Genomic DNA, 18,825 nt, shown 5'->3' on the forward strand with positions numbered 1-18,825 from the left:
AACTTTTATAATTTACCTTTAATGTGATGCAGAAGACTATTCGTTGTAGTCGGAGACATCTTTATGTAGGGAGCTTAGTGATACAAGCAACAGCAAAAAGGGGGATTTCACATTTTCCACATAATAAAAATTGATTGTATAAGGAGGCAATTGTACTTTTTGCAAAAGGCAATTTGATTAAAGAAATATCAACAGAAATGTACACAAGACTGTTTGGCCCCAATAAGAAATATGGGCAAGTGACATCAATTCTGCAAATTTTTGAAATTCACAAAATTAGAGTTTACTTGGATGTTGGGGAAAAACAAGCTTTACTGCACCCTAAAAAACAACGTATTCATGCCATAGTACCTAGCACCATGTTAGCCTCTCTAGACAGGATTGTTTAGGTTTTTTTTATTAAACAACAACAGAAGCAGACAGGATTAATTTCTTCTTGGCTCAACTCCACGATGAAAGAGCTGTCAGTACTCTGCAAACTGAATGTCCCCGCTTCTTCCTGCGCTTGTTTTGACTGTCTCGTGAGGAGAAAATGCTGCTGTTGCAAATGCAGAAACAGCCATGTGTAGTGACGGAGATGCATTTCATGTACAGGTCTGAAAACTGACGTCTCGTGACTCCCGACGATTCGTCAGCCGTTATGTTGCTCCGATGAGCTGTTTTTCGTCCATGCTGAAGACAAACTGGTGAAAAGATGAGGGCTGCTGTTCATGAACGTAGGGCACATTCTGTGGGCTCGGGGCCGGGCTGCAGGCTGTTTCAGAGCAAAGTCCGAGCAACATATCTAAGGAGCCCTCCGTGTTGGAAAAAGATAACGTCCATCTCAGTGTCAAACAGTGCGGTGACAAAGAAGGACTTTCCTTGGCTAGTCTGCAAGAGAACACAGAAACAACTCTCAACAACTCATTAACATGCAACTGAACTAGATTTAGGATATTTCACAGTTGATGAAAGTATCACTCCGCCTTAATGAATGCTTACATATTGTTGTGATATGAGATACAAATAACTATGAAATAACTAGATCCAAGCTTGGTTAAAAAAGATAGTTAGAAGGAATTGAGTGACTGTTTGAGTCAACAAATACACATTCCCTAATCAAAGATTTTTAAGTTGCATGTTTTATATTAACGTTGAATCAAATGGCTATGCGTAATGTGAAAGGGCTCACTCGCACTGATGAACCCATAGAGAATTATCACCCAATTGACCAGCTTTACAGAGCTTTTTAGCCTCTTTTACCTCATTGTTTTGGTTTTGCAGCACATTTATTGTATGGTTCAGTCGCAGTGCTGTACGCTACCACCCAGCACAGTGTGGCAATACTAACCCTAACATGATGCCCATAAGCTTTATAATGGCAATAATATGTCATGGCTGTGTTTTTTCTTCCCCCTTAGTGGCCAAAAATCAAACAATGTAGCTTATATTTTGTTATATTTTGATTTGGAAAAAAGTGTCAAAAGAAAAGACAGTATTTATCTTTTTTGAATTCTGAAAATTGTCAAGTACTGTGCTTAGCAAAAACATAATTTAATACTTCTTGCCACCTCCACAAAGAACAATATCAATGCAATTCATTTTATTTCACCAGGATAATCCACTCAGTATCGACACTGCTTTCCAGGAAGTCCCAGGTAGATACATTAAAACAGATATCACAGCTCTGGGCTGACTGCTTGTTGCCTACCTTGACAGTGAGCTGCTGCCTCGGACTCAGGCTGTCTGGCAGGGTGATGGCGAACCTCTCCTTCCCGCTGAGCTCAAGTGAGTCTGCGTTCTGGCCGGGCAGGAACTGCAGCGGCATGATGCCCATTCCCACCAGCTGGTTCTTGTGCAGCTTCTCAAAGCTCTCAGCGATGACCGCACGTACCCCCTGTCGACCGCAGAGAAGCAGGTGAGCGTGAAAAAAAACAAACAAGTGAGACGAGACTATTTTAATGTGTTAATCATTGCTGTACGGCAATTTAAAGTTTATTTGGAAATGCTATATATTCTGCATTTTGAGTAAAAAAATAAGCTTATGCTCATTTCTATATTCTACAGTGACTTCATTAAAAAGGGGGTCAAGCTGACTAGCAGATTAATAAATATTCCAGTGTAAGAAACAATTTGGTCTAGGGTTACCTTATTGTGAAATGTAACTACTGTAACAGAAATGTACCCTGTTAAATGAAGTCAGTGATGAAGAAAGTGAAAACTGTGACTTGTTGCCTATCATGTCGCTTGGTCAGTGGAAAGTGTGCACTGCAGTTTACCAGCAGGTACGGTCCTTTGGCTACCCAGTCCCTGGAGTTTCCAGAGCCGTAGTCTTTGCCTGCCAGGATGATGAGGGGAATGCCGTCTCTCTGATAGCGTTCAGCTGCCTCGAAGACATCCAGCTGATCAGACAAACAGGAAGAAGACATCTTAGGGCATGTTATTAGCAGCAGGCCTGACAAGCCAGCTAGTCTCTCACTCACACACACACACACAGGATGATACAGCTCAAAGGTCACAAGTGTGACCATTGTAACAGCCAGCTTGTGCTAAAAACTACTACACAAATAAATCCACACTCACTGTCTGGCCTGAAGGAATGTGCAAAGTCTTAGGGCCCGGTTTGCCGATGAATCGATTTTGGAGCTTGATGCTGGCGAACGTGCCTCTGGTCATCACTGCGTCGTTCCCTCTGCGAGCGCCATATGAGTTAAACTCCCGCGGTGTCAGGCTGAGGGGAACATTCAAGGTATGGGGTAAATAAATTTGAATTTGTGCAGCGATAAACAAACAGCGACAGTGTCTGTACATACATCTCTTGTTCGCATTATATCTTTCAATATTTATTTGACAATGAAAATGCCTACAGTACATTCCGTCACAATTTTAGTTTAGCTTTGGTTTACAAAATTCATCTTATTGAATTATTGTTCTGTTTTTGTCACTACAAACATTTTTTTTCCCCCTGGAGATCCATTTTCAGTTTTCATTGACAAGATTAACAACTGTTTGTTAATATTTCTAGGCAAAATTTGGATTGGCATTATCTTCGCCAACCTTGCCATAAACGTTTAAATAAATAAGAAACTTTACCATTCCAACTAGAAAGACAGGCTGTAGCCTAGTAACAGCCAAAATAAGTAGTCTTGCTTGAATTAGGACGGTAATGAGGACCCTGTGTCCGTGGCATGCAGTAACCTGAAAATACTGTACTTCCTCTAGTCAGTCAGAATCTAGTATTCTCCAGTCTGGACTTCTCATATTTCATCATGACTCTCACCACCATATTATTCAGATGTTTTGTGAACATGTGCTGAGATCTGCGGTCAGTGAAATAACAGTGGTGGAACAGAACAGCTCACAAAGGGACTTTGTGGTGAGACTGTTTCGTCAGCACTGGTGAAGTTAGTAAATCTGAGCTTCCTGGTGTCTGATAGGAAACTAACTGACCGTTTGCTGAGCAAGTACTTGGCAGCGGCGCTGACCCTGGCAATGCTGCCCGCTGGTGAGATGTGGTCTGTGGTCACTTTGTTCCCGAGGAACAATAAGACATGAGCGTTCTCTATCGACTGAGGAGGTGGCACCTCTTTACTCTGAGACAAAAGACAAGCAGAGGCAGAGGAGGCACTTATTGTCTAAACTGCTGCTGTTTTTATTTTTGTCCATACTTCAATATGTGAAATCAGGAGACACAGCAACATAATGATTACCACAACAGTTGGAACACTTACCAACTTGCTGAAGAAAGACGGCGAGCGGATATATGTGGACTTGTGATCCCAGGGGAAAACCACAGAGTCCGGACATTCAATGTTGTTCCAAAATGTGTTCCCTTGCTGGAGAGAGAGCACAGAGTGGGAACAAAAACCATTTACATCATCATTAATTCACTTGAGTGAAACAGACATTTGACATACATGAAAGAAAGAAAGAATCAAAGAAAGATTGTGCCCTCACCTCCATCCTTCCCCTGAGATCCTTAAAAATGGAGGAGATGACTGTGTCCTCTTCAGTCTGTTGGACCTCCTCCCTGGACGGCCAGATGTCACAGAGGTACACCTCCTTCCCCTCTGAAGTCACACCTGCAATAACAACAGGATGCTCAATGTTAGCAGCGTAAAAAGAGTATCAATAATAAAACAACATCTGCACAGTCTGATGAGCACTTTAATTTTTTGTTCTTTAAGAAGCAGAAATATACTCTAAACACTACTTTTTATACCTAATTACTTAATTAGCTTATCACTACCACAGTTTAGACCTTAAACTACTCACACTGCTCCTTTGTCACCTGTTTTATGGCTGATGCATGTCTGCACAAGACACAGAACCACTGAATGTTCACTCGCTGTTATGAGCCAAATTCCTAAAATCCCCTAATGAACCTCAGGTTTTAGAGGAGCAGCTTAAGAGAGCTCATGACAGGGGCCTTCCTTACCCAGAGGCTCCTTTTCAAAGTCAATTCCCACAGTGCCCGCAAGAGCATAAGCCACCACCAGGGGAGGGGAGGCCAGGTAGTTGGCACGCACGCAGTCGCACAGGCGGCCTTCAAAGTGCCTGTTGCCAGATAGCACACCGCAGGCCACCAGGTCCCCCTAAAACACAGCAGATCATCAAAATTAGATTATCTACATCTAGATCTGCAGAAACAGCTTAATCTAGCATTATGAAGATCTTACTTGTTTGATTGCATCCACGACAGCTTCTGGTAACGGAGCTGTGTTCCCTACACAGGTGGCACAGCCGTAACCAATCACTTCAAACCTGGTGGTGTGAAGGAAAACACGGTGTTGCGTGAAGGAATTAAATCATTCGGAATTCTGCGTCTGTGCGTGACGCCACACACACACACCCTAAGTGTGGCAAAGGATAATTAATACATGTTGAACTGCGTTTTACTGTTTCAGTCCACACTACTGTCATTAAAATAAAACCCAAAGGTCTAAATTTGCAGCGGCGTACACATTACTACTCAACCGTGAAGAAGTCATATTCAAAGTATTTTTGAGATTTAGGAGCCGGCTGCACTAGCTCTTCATGAGATCAAACTTGGCCTACTTAAAACAAAAGTGTTTATTAAATGGAGATTTAGGCATCAATAACTCAAAACAGGTGGCACCACAAACTAGTTCTTACATAGAGAGATTTAGATAGATGTTACTAAATATATACACCCAGTAACTGCCAGGTGTAACTGTTGTGTGTGTGTGTGTGTGTGTGTGTGTGTGTGTGTATATATATATATATGACCGATTTACATTGAAGAGCAGTAATAATATAAACTGGGAAGTTTTTAAATAACGTAAGACAATATACATCAAAATATAAAACATTACGGCAAGAACATGATCCTAAATGACAAAAAACGTTGGTTAGGTCGTACAATCCAATATTTCCTGCTCACTCTAATATGTATGAAACTCAGAAACACATATTTCTCCATGTATGAAGATATAAATAAAACAAAGTAATGCCCACATTTACAAAGGATTGGAAGTTAAGTTTAAGATATTGTTCGGCCCCTAAAACTGTTCCTTTTGGAAGTTACAGCTTGTGATGCTACACTGACTCCCTGTTTACATAGTTGATTGCTTTTGATTGGACGGCGCTACAGACGTTTCCGAGCAATCATGAGGCTGAGCAATGTTAGACCTATGGTAAACTTTAATCAGTCAGACTTTAATCAAGCGCAGTACAGTGTTGTCACTGTGTACACATGCTCACCCCAGCTGGCTAAAGTAAGGCAGGACTCCACTGGTGTTGAGGTAGTGCGTGACCATGCCACTTCCAGGAGCCAGACTGGTCCGAATATAAGGCTTGACAACAAGCCCCGCCTCCACAGCCTTTTTGGCCAGTAGACCTGTCAATCACAAAAAAAGCTGCATTATAGTTACAGCATATTAGTTTTTGTTAGTAACTGAAAAGAGAAAATGGGGCGCGAGAGTGCAGCTATAATTAGATTCACGCTTGAAGGAAATACTGAAGTGAGGCAGAATGTTACAATCTTCAGTTTAAAATGTTAAAAGAAAAACAGACAATACAAAAACACTAGATGACTAGATGCTCAAAAAAATGCCAGCCTCCTCAGAACAAAACCAAATCAAAAATTCTACTGTATGTTGCAACCACAATATGCCTCACCTGAGTTAATCTTGCATGTCCAGTGGAATTTAACAATCACCTGATATACTGACTCATATGAAAGATAACATTAGGGAATATTTTCAGAGGAAATCTGATCAGAGTCGTTTACCTGCAGTCAGCATGACAGACGGGTTGCAGTTGTTGGTGCAGCTGATAACAGCAGCGATGACCACCGAGCCGTGCGCCAGCTGATACTCCTGGCCACAGTGCAGGAAAGGAACCCGGATGTCCTGCTTCTCCTTAGAGATGTGGAAGCCTTTGAAGCCAACCTGCAGGGAAACCAAGGAAAATAAATGACTTGTTAAATAACACTCAGCTATCAGGTGACAAAAATATGTCAACGATGCATCACCAGCATAATAATAATAATAATAATAATAATAATAAAACTTTATTTATAGAGCACTTATCAAAACAAAGTACAAAGTGCTTCACAACAAGAAAAATAAAATAACACAGTGAATGACGAAATATAAAGAAATAAAACACATGAAATACAGAAAAACAATAAAATAAACAGTAAAATAAACAGCCAGTTCAAGTAAAATCGGGATATGCTTTCAGATAAAAATGTGTTTTGAGACGAGATTTAAACGAAGACACTGACTCAGACAACCTAATTTCTTCGGGCAAGTTGTTCCAGAGCCTCGGGGCCCTGATAGCAAAAACTCTGTCCCCCTTAGTTTTCATCCTGGACTCAGGAACAGACAGGAGACCCCTGCCCGAAGATCTCAAACTACAGGAGGGTTCATAAGGGATTACAAGGTCTAAAATATAGTCTAGGGCCAGGCCATGAAGAGCCTTAAAAGTAATCAACAAGATCTTAAAATCAATTCTAAAACCAACAGGGAGCCAGTGTAAAGAGGCTAAAACAGGTGTGATGTGGTCATACTTCTTGGTCCTGGTTAACAGCCTAGCAGCTGAGTTTTGTACAGTCTAACCCTGAACCATAGTCCAAATATCTGATTGAGTCATACTTATTAATCTTAAGACTGGCAGAGTAAAGAAGTAGACATTAATTTGAAAGTTTCATTGTGTATTTTTGGTATGTTACCTTCTCATCAAGACAACTCTGGAAGTCTTCTCTCATGCTGCTGACTGCCACTCGGTCCTGAGGCCTCTTCGGTCCGCTCACACAGGGCACCATGGAACTCAGGTTGATCTCAATCACCTGCACAAAGATCAACAGCTTTATCATTTATTTATTTATTACGAAGATCAATTTCTCTACCGCTGCACCCTTGGCTCATTTGTGCAAATATGGCCATCATGAGGCACTTCCTACCATCATTACACAAAACTGAAATTGATCCACTATCTCTTCTTAATCAAGCAAAATGGAAAAATGTTCAAAAAATGAAGGAAAAAACTTCACTTTACTGAACTTATATATAATAATAATAATATATATATAACTATATATATATCCATCTATATCGTCAGGCACTGCAGCTTTGACCCCCACTCATCCATCTCTTCATTATTAGTCCTCTAAGAATTCACTACGAGGTTCGAGGCCGTGAGGAGAAGGCACATTACCTCAGAATACAGCGGGTCTGTTGAGGCGTCTTCATAGCTTCGGAAAAGTTTTACAGCCTTCATGTAAGACTCCAGCAATTCAAGTTTTTCCTGGGTAAAATCTAGAAGGAAAATTATGACACGTTAGTTAACAACCCAAAAAAATGACAGAATCTGGTGATGGTATTGTCTTACAGCGTTAACAGTTACAGTTATAACAACTATTTCTGAACACGGACACGTAGCAGTAAACATCCAGTAAATTCAGATTGAAAATGTAAGAATAAATCCAAGAATAACTTAATGGACTGGATAAACCATGCAAAACTGGAGATACAAAACTCTCAATAAAGAGTATCACTTGGGTGACTCACTTGTCTTTTTAAAGTGCTTGAGTGTGACTTGGTCGACAGGGAAGAAGCTGGCAGTAGCGTTGTACTCTGGGCACATGTTGGCGATGGTGGTTCGGTCAGGAGCTGATAGCTGGGAGACACCAGGTCCAAAAAACTCTACAAACTTCCCAGCGATCCCAGCTTGCCGCAAGTGCTGGAAAATCAATGCACATGATACATTAGTACACATTAAAAGGCCAGATTAAGTGTTTTTCCTGTAAATGGTGCCATTTATTACTTCTTGCAACAGTGATTGTGGGAAATGTAGATTTTTGTACCACCATTATAGATGATACAGTTTTGATACAGTTTTCAAAACTTTACAACTGTGAAATTATTCATGAGTGTATTCTGAGGTGAAGAACATGTAATTTCCTAAATGTAGTGACTTTATTATTTTTAGTATTTTTTTTATAGCGCTGTCCTCCACTAGTGAGGTGTCCATTTTGTGTCTCTCACTGGAACATGTGTGAAGACCTGAAGTCCTAATAGCACGTGAAGGAGAGCAGAGCAGTGTTACCTTAGTGATGCCGAGGACGATGTCTATGGAGGTGGTCAGAGGGTTGATGGAGCCCACCAGTTTACAGCCCACCACCTGAGGAAGGGTCAGAGACACTGGCTGGCCCAGCATCACAGCTTCTGACTCGATTCCCCCAACACCTGGTGGAGGAAAGCACCAAACAAAAAGAAAGGAAAAAAAAAAACATTTTTAAAACAACAAAGATTGCACTGCAGTGAATCAACAGAAAACTGTCATAACTTGCATAGCAACTATTTTATCTCCTCACTCCTCAGAAGAGTAATAACTATCAAACACGGTTGTAAATTACAGTTCTTGAGAAATGTGCCTGTTTGACAAAGTTTACAACAAATACGTCAACAACTGGTAAGAACTTTAAAGTTTAAAAATGCTTTACCCCAGCCCAGGATGCCCAGGCCATTGATCATGGTGGTGTGTGAATCGGTTCCCACCACACTGTCAGGGTAGATGAAACCGTCGCTGACCTGGACCACTCTGGACAGATACTCCAGATTCACCTGGTGGACTGCACCAAAGTCCGGAGGAACCACGTTCACATTCTTAAATGCTTTTGAACACCACTGTTTGGTTGACAGATAGGAAAAGAGCAATAGTTAGAAAAACATTCAACTGTGTAACTCACTCAAGGTACAAACACTGTTTTGTTCTGTTCTCTAAAGTGGACGGAGACAAAGTTCTTTTACTTTTCACTGAAAGCTACAGAACATTTCCATGAGCCAAAATGTAGACTTTTTTTGTTTGACTAATAAAATCTATGAACCAGTTCCCTCCGTTATAAAAAGTGTAAAACAATACATTCTGCGTAAAGTACTACTTTTAATATGAAGATTGCATTAAACACTACTACTCAGAGGACTGATACCACTCATGTCTGTACGGTAAACATGAGGCTATAGCCAGCAGCCAGCTAACTCTGCTAAGGACAATTTCTTGGTGAGGACCTTAGACTGTATATAGAGATGGACGACGCGTCTCCACTTCCTCCCGCTGTACAAAAATTAAGCCAACATATCCCGGACGCGGGAGCTGCCATCTTGCACTGGTGACATCATTTGGAGCCAGAGTCTGCGCAGTGGTGATCGTTTATATGCAGTCAATGGTCAGGACCAGTTGCCAGGCAACCAGGAGAGACTCCAGGAAGTTACAAGAAATTGTCTGTCACATAACCCCCATAAAACGGTGATTTGGGTTTTTTTACACTTCCGTTTTTGCATGGATTAAACAAACGAGATACAACGTTTTAATTAGTGAGCTTCAGAAGTGCTGGTAGGTTTGATTTTGTTACCTTTGGATAGAGCCAGGCTAACTGTTTCTCCTTAATGACATTTCTCTCCCTTTGATTGTCTGATATGACATAAGAAAAACATATTTGCCCGTTGCTGTACCTTAAAGAACTGAAGCCTCTCTTTGTTTCTGATCAGTTCCATTTCCTGATTCTTCAGAGCTGTTTCAGTTCTGCAGAAAAAAGAACAAATCAAACCATAAACATGCTAAAGGGGAACTCTGTCAATCAGTGATAATATGTCAACTCATGTGCCTTTCTGTCCCCTCTTTTAAAAGGGCTGAAACAAAGCAGTGACACTGATTTCCCTGTGATTTATCAAATGCTAATGAGAGTTTGGAGATACAACACGTAACACCCGGGCAAACAAAAGTTCCATTATTTCATCTCATAATTTAATGACTTTGTCAGAATCTAGTGATATCAGCAATATTGTGTGTTACAAACTAATGTTTCACTGCAATGCGGAGTCATCAACAGCCCACAACTCACTCAGACACAGGCTGCAGGTGGAAAGGGCAGAGGAGAGGTGTGTTCTCGATCTGCTGGACAGAAGCTGGAGGTCGACCTGAGGAGGCTGGAGGGTCACTGCACACAGCTTTGCTACAGGAGCCCCGCTGGCCCCTGCACTGTGAGCCACCTCTGGACAGAGGCCTGGAGGTCGTGGAACGAGAAGGACCCTGGCTCTGGTTTGGGCCGTCCCCTCCACCTGGGTTTGGAGCATTCTGTATGGCACTGTGGATAAAAAAAGAAATGTTATTAATGTTACATTACAAAATGTATCAAGAACAACAGTGTTGTTTAAGTAAATACAAAACAGGTAACTTCTACTAATTCAGCTTTTTATGAAATAATAAAACGATCCACTGATCAAAGGTCAAATGTGTGTCCATCTTTTAGCTCTATGTTCTCTCTTAACTTTAATCAATAAAGAAAAGGGAAAATATAAATGCAAACACACCATCTGCTATAATCAATCTGTAATGAGTGGTCTACAATGAGGTCTGTGGGGCATTTAGGGTTGATCAGGCAGGGGTCCACGCCATGTTTGGCCACAGCGTCCCTCATGGCTGCCAGGTCCACCATGGCAGGAATACCACTGTCAAAGGAAACCAGGAGAAGAAAAATAATTAAACCTAACTTTCCTTCAGGGATTTCTAGGAATATTCTACTTGTATAACTCAAAGTTGATTTTCATTTGATCATAGTGTAAAATATGAATAACTTGTTTATGTTAAGGAACACAAAGAAACATCATGATGAGACAAGATCTAATAAGCTAACTCCTGGTGGATCAGCTGTTTTCCCCAAATCCTTGTGAAACTCACGTGAAGTCCTGGAGAAGGACTCGCGCTGGAGAAAACGGCACCTCGGCTTTATTCTGCTGCTGCTGCCAATCCAGGATGTTCTGGACGTCTTCCTCTTTTGTGTAAAAGCCATCACAGTTACGAATTGCTGCCTCCAGTAAGACACGGATGGACAGAGGCAGCTTGTCTACACAGAGCAAACAAAAAAAGGTGGTTTAATTTCCCACAGTAAACAATGTGTAATTGTTTATTAACCATTCACTGTCCTTGTTACACAATTGTCAATTGGATGTGCACTGAGGACTTGTTAAGACTGATATGATGTAATAAAAACATTTGCCCGTTGCTGTACCTTAAAGAACTGACATTTAGGTAAATGCTACCTGCAAAAGGTCTCGAAAGAGGGACATGTGTGTTAAAAATCTCTGTGCCCTTTCTTTTAGTCAGAGGGCCTGAACTCACCATATCTTGGATCATTTAATTTCTGTGGATTGAAGAACTTGATCCCGCCATCTTTCAGTGTGTCGATTAGATGGCTATATGGGTGCTCTGCAGAGGGAAAACAAACATTTATTAATACAACTATAAATTCCAGCCTGCGTGTGACAAGGCCAGGAAATTTCCAGATGTGATCAAAAATCTAATTTGTTCAAGACTCCAGTCTGAATCTCCTTTTGTTCTGTGTGCGAGCCCTTCCTTGCAGCACGGTTACTTTTTCCCTGACTACCGCACCAGAGAAGAAGACTAACAAAGGACAGTTTTTTTAAGGTGCAGCTCAACCCTTGTGAACCACGTTTTTTTCCTCCTTTTGCCACAGCATGTCTGCTTGCAGGTTGGGAGACTTACCCTTACTTACTTAGGCTCAGCAGTATAAGCAAATTGTCAGCTACCTTACTAACAACATTTACCCAGTGGGGATCTCCTCAAAATAAGGCAGTTCAGGCAACGACGAGGCTTAAGCCATCTCTAAAAAAAAATAAATAAAAATGGCAGAAGGCCTCCCATTTTTCTGTGCCGTTTGTGCACATAGTGCATCCATACAACTGGCTTATTACATACCATGTTGTATTAGTGGTTATTAGTAGCTGAGCAGTTGGTCTGAAGAATAGCCAAACTTTGAATTAGATATTACTGTAAATACGGGTGGGCAATATGGTGGTATGATACAGTAATTGTTCTGTAAATTAAATTAAGAAATGGTTTAAAATAACCATACAGTACCACATTTGATTATTTTCTTCTTTTATTTGGAACGTCCATACAAACAAAAACAATACCTCCTGCTCTGTATTTACAATTTCACTCTCCACCTCCATGTTTCCTGTCACTCGCTTCTTCTGCAGCGGTTGGCAAACCAGCTTAGAGGTGCATCACCGCCACCACCTGTCACGTGATGTGAGAACGTGGTAAGCAGTCCTGCTGCCCAAATCACGTTACCTTGCGAGGCAGGTGGATTTGCGAGATCACGAGAGAATCCAGCCCAGATTTGCTACATATCTTACCCCGAATATATAGCAGAGACACTGGGATATCTCCCACAGTGGAAACAGTATTGGCAAATCTCTACCGCTGCACAGTATAAACCGTCAAATCACCCAACCCTAACTGTAAACAAGCTTCTTGGATAATGTAACGATTAAAAATAATTGACAGTGCATTTTGGGGCAGAATTTAAATGCAGAGAAAGGAGAAACGAAAAAGATCTTTCTGGTCTCATTTGTTCCGTTGTGGCCTTTAAGTGAGTTCATGCAGGATGTGGTTATCTTAACCAAAAAGATTTAAAAACAAAGATTGCTGCAGCCCTGCAAAACATTTTTGGCTGTATTGTCCCATCTTTGGTTATGAGAGTTATATTATTTTGTATCAGATAGGTACGTCATGACAGCGCAGACTAAAAAGGTGGTAGGTTTGGGTAACACTGGTAAATGTAGGTTGTAGCTGTTTAATGTTGGTGAAATCCTCCTTTAAAACCTGGTTAAAAAAAAAAAAAAGTAAAAGTTATGCAAGTGCTGAGCCCCTATGGACAGAGTAATCTTTTGAGTCTTGGCACAGCACAACTCACTGGTCTCACAACAGGACACCATGCTGTAACTTTGGCTCTCATGTTACTAGCTTTGAAAGAAACACTTTAGTGATCATTATGAAACCAAAAGTGCATATAACACACTAAACGTGCAGAAATATGAATTCAATATTGTTTTAAAAATTATTATATATTGTCTTTTTTAAAGCACTGCCCTTTTGGTTTCCTAAATCCTAAATATGTAGATATGTAGGCTATTTACTTTGGGTGAAAGTCAAAGGCCCTCACACTTGCTTAGGGAAAAGATGTAAGCGCACATATCACAGTACTGGTTTAGTCTAATTCCTACACATCTGATAATAATGCAATGTGAATGACACTGGGGGCTTCATATCTTCGTCATCTGCAGTATTTCCTCTGAACATGGGGCAAGAAGGCAAATAAACAAAATGCTGTAATTTAGCTAAATTTACCTAAGCAAGCATAAACCAGTTTTGAAACTGGCTTTTATAGTTTCATAGTCAAATACTGACTCTTGACTCCACTGCAACATATTTAGTAGTAAAATGAGTGTAAGGAATCAGACAAAAAAGTTACGATACATTCATATGGCAGAATGATTTGAACATCCAAGGCAAAAATGATACAGTAACAGTACATTTAACATTCTCTGTGGAATTTGGCCTCTTTTGGTAATTCACAAACAGCTTGCAGATCACTCCCCTGTTTTGTTACGTTTTACATGACAACAACCTAACCTTAAATTTTCCTCTCCCACTGGGATGCTTTTGTCAGCTAGTGTGCTCACCTCTATTAAATATAACTGTATGCAAAAACTAAAAGCCATAACCTAATGCAAAGCAGGGAGAATGGAAAACATGCAGTGCCATATATACTACTTTGAAACACAACACAACAAAAACACTGGCTCTCACATCACTAGTGAGATAAATCCCTATGGGAACCTGTTTTCCCTGATAAGGCAGGCTTGGTGCAAATCCCCTATTAATGTTAGACAGCTTAAAGGAAAAATATCAAATAACTGACTCAACTGACTCAATTTTACACCATCATTTGGGTGCTTTAGCAGACAATGTCATTGTCACGGTGGCCTATAATCCCACTTTCAACAAAAGCAATCTTTGTCTTGCTGTACATTGTCCCTGCGATTAATATAACTGTAAAATTACATATTGTGAACACAAGCTGACGACATTAAAGGTGGCGATGACAATGCTGTCTCCGAACATCCTCATACATTAAACTCATCTCTGCATGTGTCCCGATGAAGAAAGCGACAAAGCTAGCTAAGGTTCAAGTTGCTAACACTGGTCCTTATCGTGAGGCACACTCTCGAGGCACACTACTTATCGTGCTACTGGCAGAACGTTTTGTAGAGATAAGAAAAAGGTAATTAGCACACAATTTAAGCGTAGCTAGAAAGCACGCTCAAGTTGTAACATTTTGGGCAGAGCAAAGACACATCTAGCTTGCGGCATTAGCTAATTTAGCATCTCTTGCTTAGTATTAAAGCAAACATTGCCAAGCTAGCTAATGTTAGCTTTTATGTCTCCAACAGTTTGACGCCGGTACCGTTTATGTAATGTTAACTGACAGCAAACAACAGCCATTTTCAAGGGATGGGTGTCTTTTTTTAATCGATTCCTGTCTGTATCTGTGTAAGGCTGATCGGATGACGGCTTGCTACGAAAGGTTAGCAGAAGACACCTCTTTACCTTTGACTGGGGAAGTGAGCGCCATGATGACTTCTGAAACCAACACGACCCGTTCTCACGACTGCACTGGCAACACCGCGCCGACCAATCCGAACCCAGAGATCTATAGCCACGCCCATTCGTCAATTACTGACAAAACAAAAATAAAAACATTTTAAAACAGCACGCCATTAAGCTGAAGCCATTTTAAACTCGTGAACGGCCACACGCAACCGCATAACTTACAAGAAATCACTGACGCATTCTAGAACACATTGCTTAGAAACCATTTTGTTCAATTCATACTGCTACTGCTACTAAGGAGCATTAAAATGTCTTTCTTAACGGTGAAAACTGTAGTTTGATATAAAAAAAAAAAGTAAAGAAAAGGTAACTCAAGGTCTTGGCTTTCATCGGAGCTTTCAGCCGCATCTCACAGTCTTCACCAGATGGAGTGTGCTCAGTTGTAATGGAGGTAGCTACCTCACTCGTCACGTCACCGAAGTTCCCTATTTACTATCAGGGAAGGGGTCTCTGGTCACAACTGAGCCCACACCATCCCCTAATGAAGACCGTGAGTTGGGGTTGAAAGCGAGTAAGTAAGTGGACCTTGAGTATTTGTTTGCATTTTTGGTCAATAATAATAATAATGATAAGAATAACTTTTCACAACAATATCTTTATTGGGTTAGTGTTAAGATATGAATTGTGCATTCATTTATTACTGAAACAATGATGCTAACATTGCATAAAAGTAAGTAAAAGTTAAAAAAGTAAACTGAATAAAAGAAATGTAATCAAGGCCTAGCATGCATGACAATATTTTTTAATCATCCTGCCTTGTACAAAGGCCATAGTTACATAGATGTTGGGCTGTCTGTATTGGATATAGGCTGAGTTACCTATTAGATTTTTTTTCTCACTTTAGAAACGGTAGTACTGCATACAACATACGTACAAATAAGAGTATTAAAAAATAAACAATATCCAAACAAAAGTGAACTAAAACAATACATCATGTACATCCCTCAGCTGAACAAGACATACTTTAAATGGCCTAATGGAATAATTTTGTCTGGTCATTATTCAAAAGTCTGCCTTGTAAACACAGTACATGTCTATATGACCGACTGTGACTTTAAAGGTTCTGTCGTAAAGGTCCCACGTGACAGTACAGCTGTGACTGTTATGTACTCGCGCTGCCTTCAGGGCACCTCCGACTTCCAACCACTTCCAACACTGAAAGTCGTTACTATGGTTTGTGCCGCATTTAATGTGTGTAATGTGCCCTATAAAATTGTAGTTCTTGTATCTTATAGATCAAGGGTTACAATCTGCAATATTATGTATGTATCAAATGAAATATGCTTTACATCTTTATTCGAACTCAGACACTGCTGGCTTGTGATGCTGCTCCTTTACATTAACTTCCAAACATATAACAATTTGACACCACACAATACAATACACTACCTTTACAGGTTACTTTTGTTTTAAAAGCTTCCATACTGTCCTTTTTTTTTTAATCTTTGCCCTCCAGATATCAGTGGTGGAATGTAACTGAGTATATTTACTCAAGTACTGTACTTGGATACAATTTTGAGGTAGTAATCATACTCTACTTGAGTACTTCCACTTTATGCTACTTGATACTTTTACTCCACGACAATTCATAGGGTGAATGCAGGACTTTTACTTGTAATGGATTATTATTATATTATAGTATTCCTACTTTTACTTAAGTAAGTGATCTGAGCACTTCTTACACCACTGCTCCTGATGTCAAGCCATTTATCGTTCATTAGTTGTAGATGGTGTGTTAAAACCCTACGTTTTCATCGGGTCCTGAATGCATCATTATCGTCAAATTAACTTAGTTAAACAAACCGCTACGCTATCTAGCTAAGTAAACATAACCGTTACAGGGGTCACCTGGAAGAGAACCTATTTTCACACCAAATGTTTTCAACTACGAAAAGTTTATACTGAGAATAACAATACCATAGACGGTTTAGAAACACAGCTCATGACCTTTCACCTTTGACAATGTTTGTTCGGAGCAGTAATGGACGGAAGACATGACCCACCTTGTTGCAGAGCAGGCCGTATGAGTTTAACAAAGCAGGTTAGTTTCGCTAAAGTGACCGTGGAGGCGGAAGGTGAACCCGAGCTACATGACCCCCTAACAGGTACGTTTAATCAGTGTGCTTTACGTTAAATCTCTGGTGTGTTTTTTTTTTTTTTTTTACACAGCTAAAGTATCACTCGTGTTGTTAGCTAGTTAGCTAACACACAACGCGAGAACACACTGACATTGCACGTGCTTCCCCTTTGCTTCACCAACCGCTGCCAGACGACAATAAAAATGTTAGATGGGCTAATTAAACTTTCACATGACAATGTTACGAAACTATGCCTGACTGCTAATGTGTAATTAAAGATGTAGTTAAGGAAAAAATCAGGTTTTTGTCTTGCTGTCGATCACACTGCCCTTCACTGCTTTGAACAACACTGCATAAAATAACAATAACAATATGGTGACAAAAACAGGAGATCATCCCAGATCATTTCCAGGTCTGTTGTTTGATTCAACATAGCACCGTAACGGTTAACTGATTTATCGATTAACTGAACGTTAATTGTCAAAAAAATATTTTTCAACAAAATGATGCCCAAAATTCACTTGATTCAGCTTGTCAAATGTGAGAACTTGCTGCATTTGTGTGTTTTATATCGCCATTAACTTAATATCTTTGTTTCGTTGGTTTTGTGCTGGTACTCGGACAAAACAAGACATTTTCATTTGTCAACTTTTGTATTTTTCACTATATTCTGGCATTTTATAGACCAAATGATTAATCAGTTAAGGGAGAAAAAGAATTGGCAGATTGATTAATAATGAAAATAACCATTAGTTGCAGCCCTCAAGATGTTTATTGTGCAAGAGCCTTGTATTGTTATACATATAGATGATATATATCAATTCTGTGTGTTATCTGGTATTGTAATGTCTCTTGAAAGTCATCCAGGGATCAGACAGTCCAAATTCTGAATGAATATGAATATTTGGGTGAAACCAGCAGGTTCTTACATCTGATCACAGAGCTTTACTAATTCTGAATGTTCTTGGTTACAGGTGTGATGGCAGCTGGAGAGCTGATGACTGCAGACACGTGGCTTTAGGGGTGCAGCGCTGTCCCAGCCGGCACCATGCAGCAGAAAGGTGCGATCCAAATTATCGAATGGGAGGACCTGGACAAGAGGAAGTTCTACTCCCTGGGTGTGTTCATGACCTTGACCACCAGGGCCACCGTCTACCCAGCCAGCCTCATTCGCACTCGGCTCCAGGTGCAGAAGGGGAAGGCCCTCTACTCCGGCACCTTGGATGCTTTCTGCAAGATCCTGCGAGCAGAGGGCGTGCAAGGCCTCTACCGTGGCTTTATGGTCAATACCTTCACCCTGGTCTCAGGACAGGCTTATATCACCACTTATGAACTGGTGCGCAAGTATGTGTCCCAGTATTCGCCCAGTAACACGGTGAAGTCGGTGGTGGCAGGAGGGGCAGCATCCCTGGTGGCCCAGACCATCACTGTGCCCATAGATGTGGTGTCCCAGCAGCTGATGATGCAAGGACATGGGGAACACCTGACTCGCTTCAAGCCCAAACCCAAAATGATGCTCACAGCAACTAAGCGCAGACCGACTTTCGGCCAAACCCGTGACATTACGGTGCAGATATTTGCAGCCGATGGCTTCAGGGGATTTTACAGGGGCTACGTGGCATCGCTACTCACGTACATCCCAAACAGTGCACTCTGGTGGCCTTTTTATCATTTTTATGCAGGTAAGCCAACACCCTGTTAGTTGTGGTTTATAGTAGCTGTTCTAAGCTGCTACATACACGTGAGAGTGTGAGCACTTCAG

General features: G+C 40.8%; 2 protein-coding genes across 9 annotated transcripts in view; one reads left to right on the forward strand and one right to left on the reverse strand.

Annotated features, from left to right (window-relative positions):
- Positions 1-15,348, reverse strand: ireb2 (iron-responsive element binding protein 2). Of its 2 annotated transcripts, none has more exons than XM_044194313.1 (22): positions 15,297-15,348; positions 11,626-11,712; positions 11,185-11,350; positions 10,818-10,955; positions 10,349-10,591; positions 9,960-10,029; positions 8,951-9,134; positions 8,554-8,693; positions 8,016-8,187; positions 7,663-7,763; positions 7,178-7,294; positions 6,233-6,392; positions 5,704-5,839; positions 4,659-4,743; positions 4,418-4,574; positions 3,937-4,061; positions 3,711-3,815; positions 3,430-3,572; positions 2,563-2,710; positions 2,259-2,381; positions 1,691-1,876; positions 1-870 (listed from the first exon to the last, which is right to left on the reverse strand). In XM_044194313.1, the coding sequence occupies exons 1-22, from the start codon at positions 15,331-15,333 to the stop codon at positions 760-762; spliced, it is 2,934 nt and encodes a 977-aa protein (XP_044050248.1). In that variant the 5' UTR covers positions 15,334-15,348; the 3' UTR covers positions 1-759. The 2 variants fall into 2 exon arrangements, with proteins under 2 accessions (XP_044050248.1, XP_044050249.1); XM_044194314.1 differs by lacking the exon at positions 15,297-15,348 and adding an exon at positions 14,923-15,051.
- Positions 14,564-18,825, forward strand: part of slc25a44a (solute carrier family 25 member 44a) — an 8,053-nt gene continuing 3,791 nt past the window's right edge. The window contains exons 1-4 of one of the 7 annotated variants that reach the window (XM_044194321.1): positions 14,564-14,596; positions 14,871-14,899; positions 16,965-17,090; positions 18,038-18,745. In XM_044194321.1, coding sequence (XP_044050256.1) covers positions 18,112-18,745 — 634 coding nt within the window. In that variant the 5' untranslated portion in view covers positions 14,564-14,596; positions 14,871-14,899; positions 16,965-17,090; positions 18,038-18,111. Of the gene's footprint in view, positions 14,597-14,870; positions 14,900-15,399; positions 15,501-15,636; positions 15,656-16,139; positions 16,159-16,612; positions 17,091-18,037; positions 18,746-18,825 lie in introns of those variants that run through there. The other 6 variants (XM_044194322.1, XM_044194319.1, XM_044194323.1 and 3 more) reach the window with 6 other exon arrangements.

Source organism: Siniperca chuatsi, linkage group LG4 (genome assembly GCF_020085105.1).
Source record: "Siniperca chuatsi isolate FFG_IHB_CAS linkage group LG4, ASM2008510v1, whole genome shotgun sequence".
Taxonomy (NCBI): Eukaryota; Metazoa; Chordata; class Actinopteri; order Centrarchiformes; family Sinipercidae; genus Siniperca; species Siniperca chuatsi.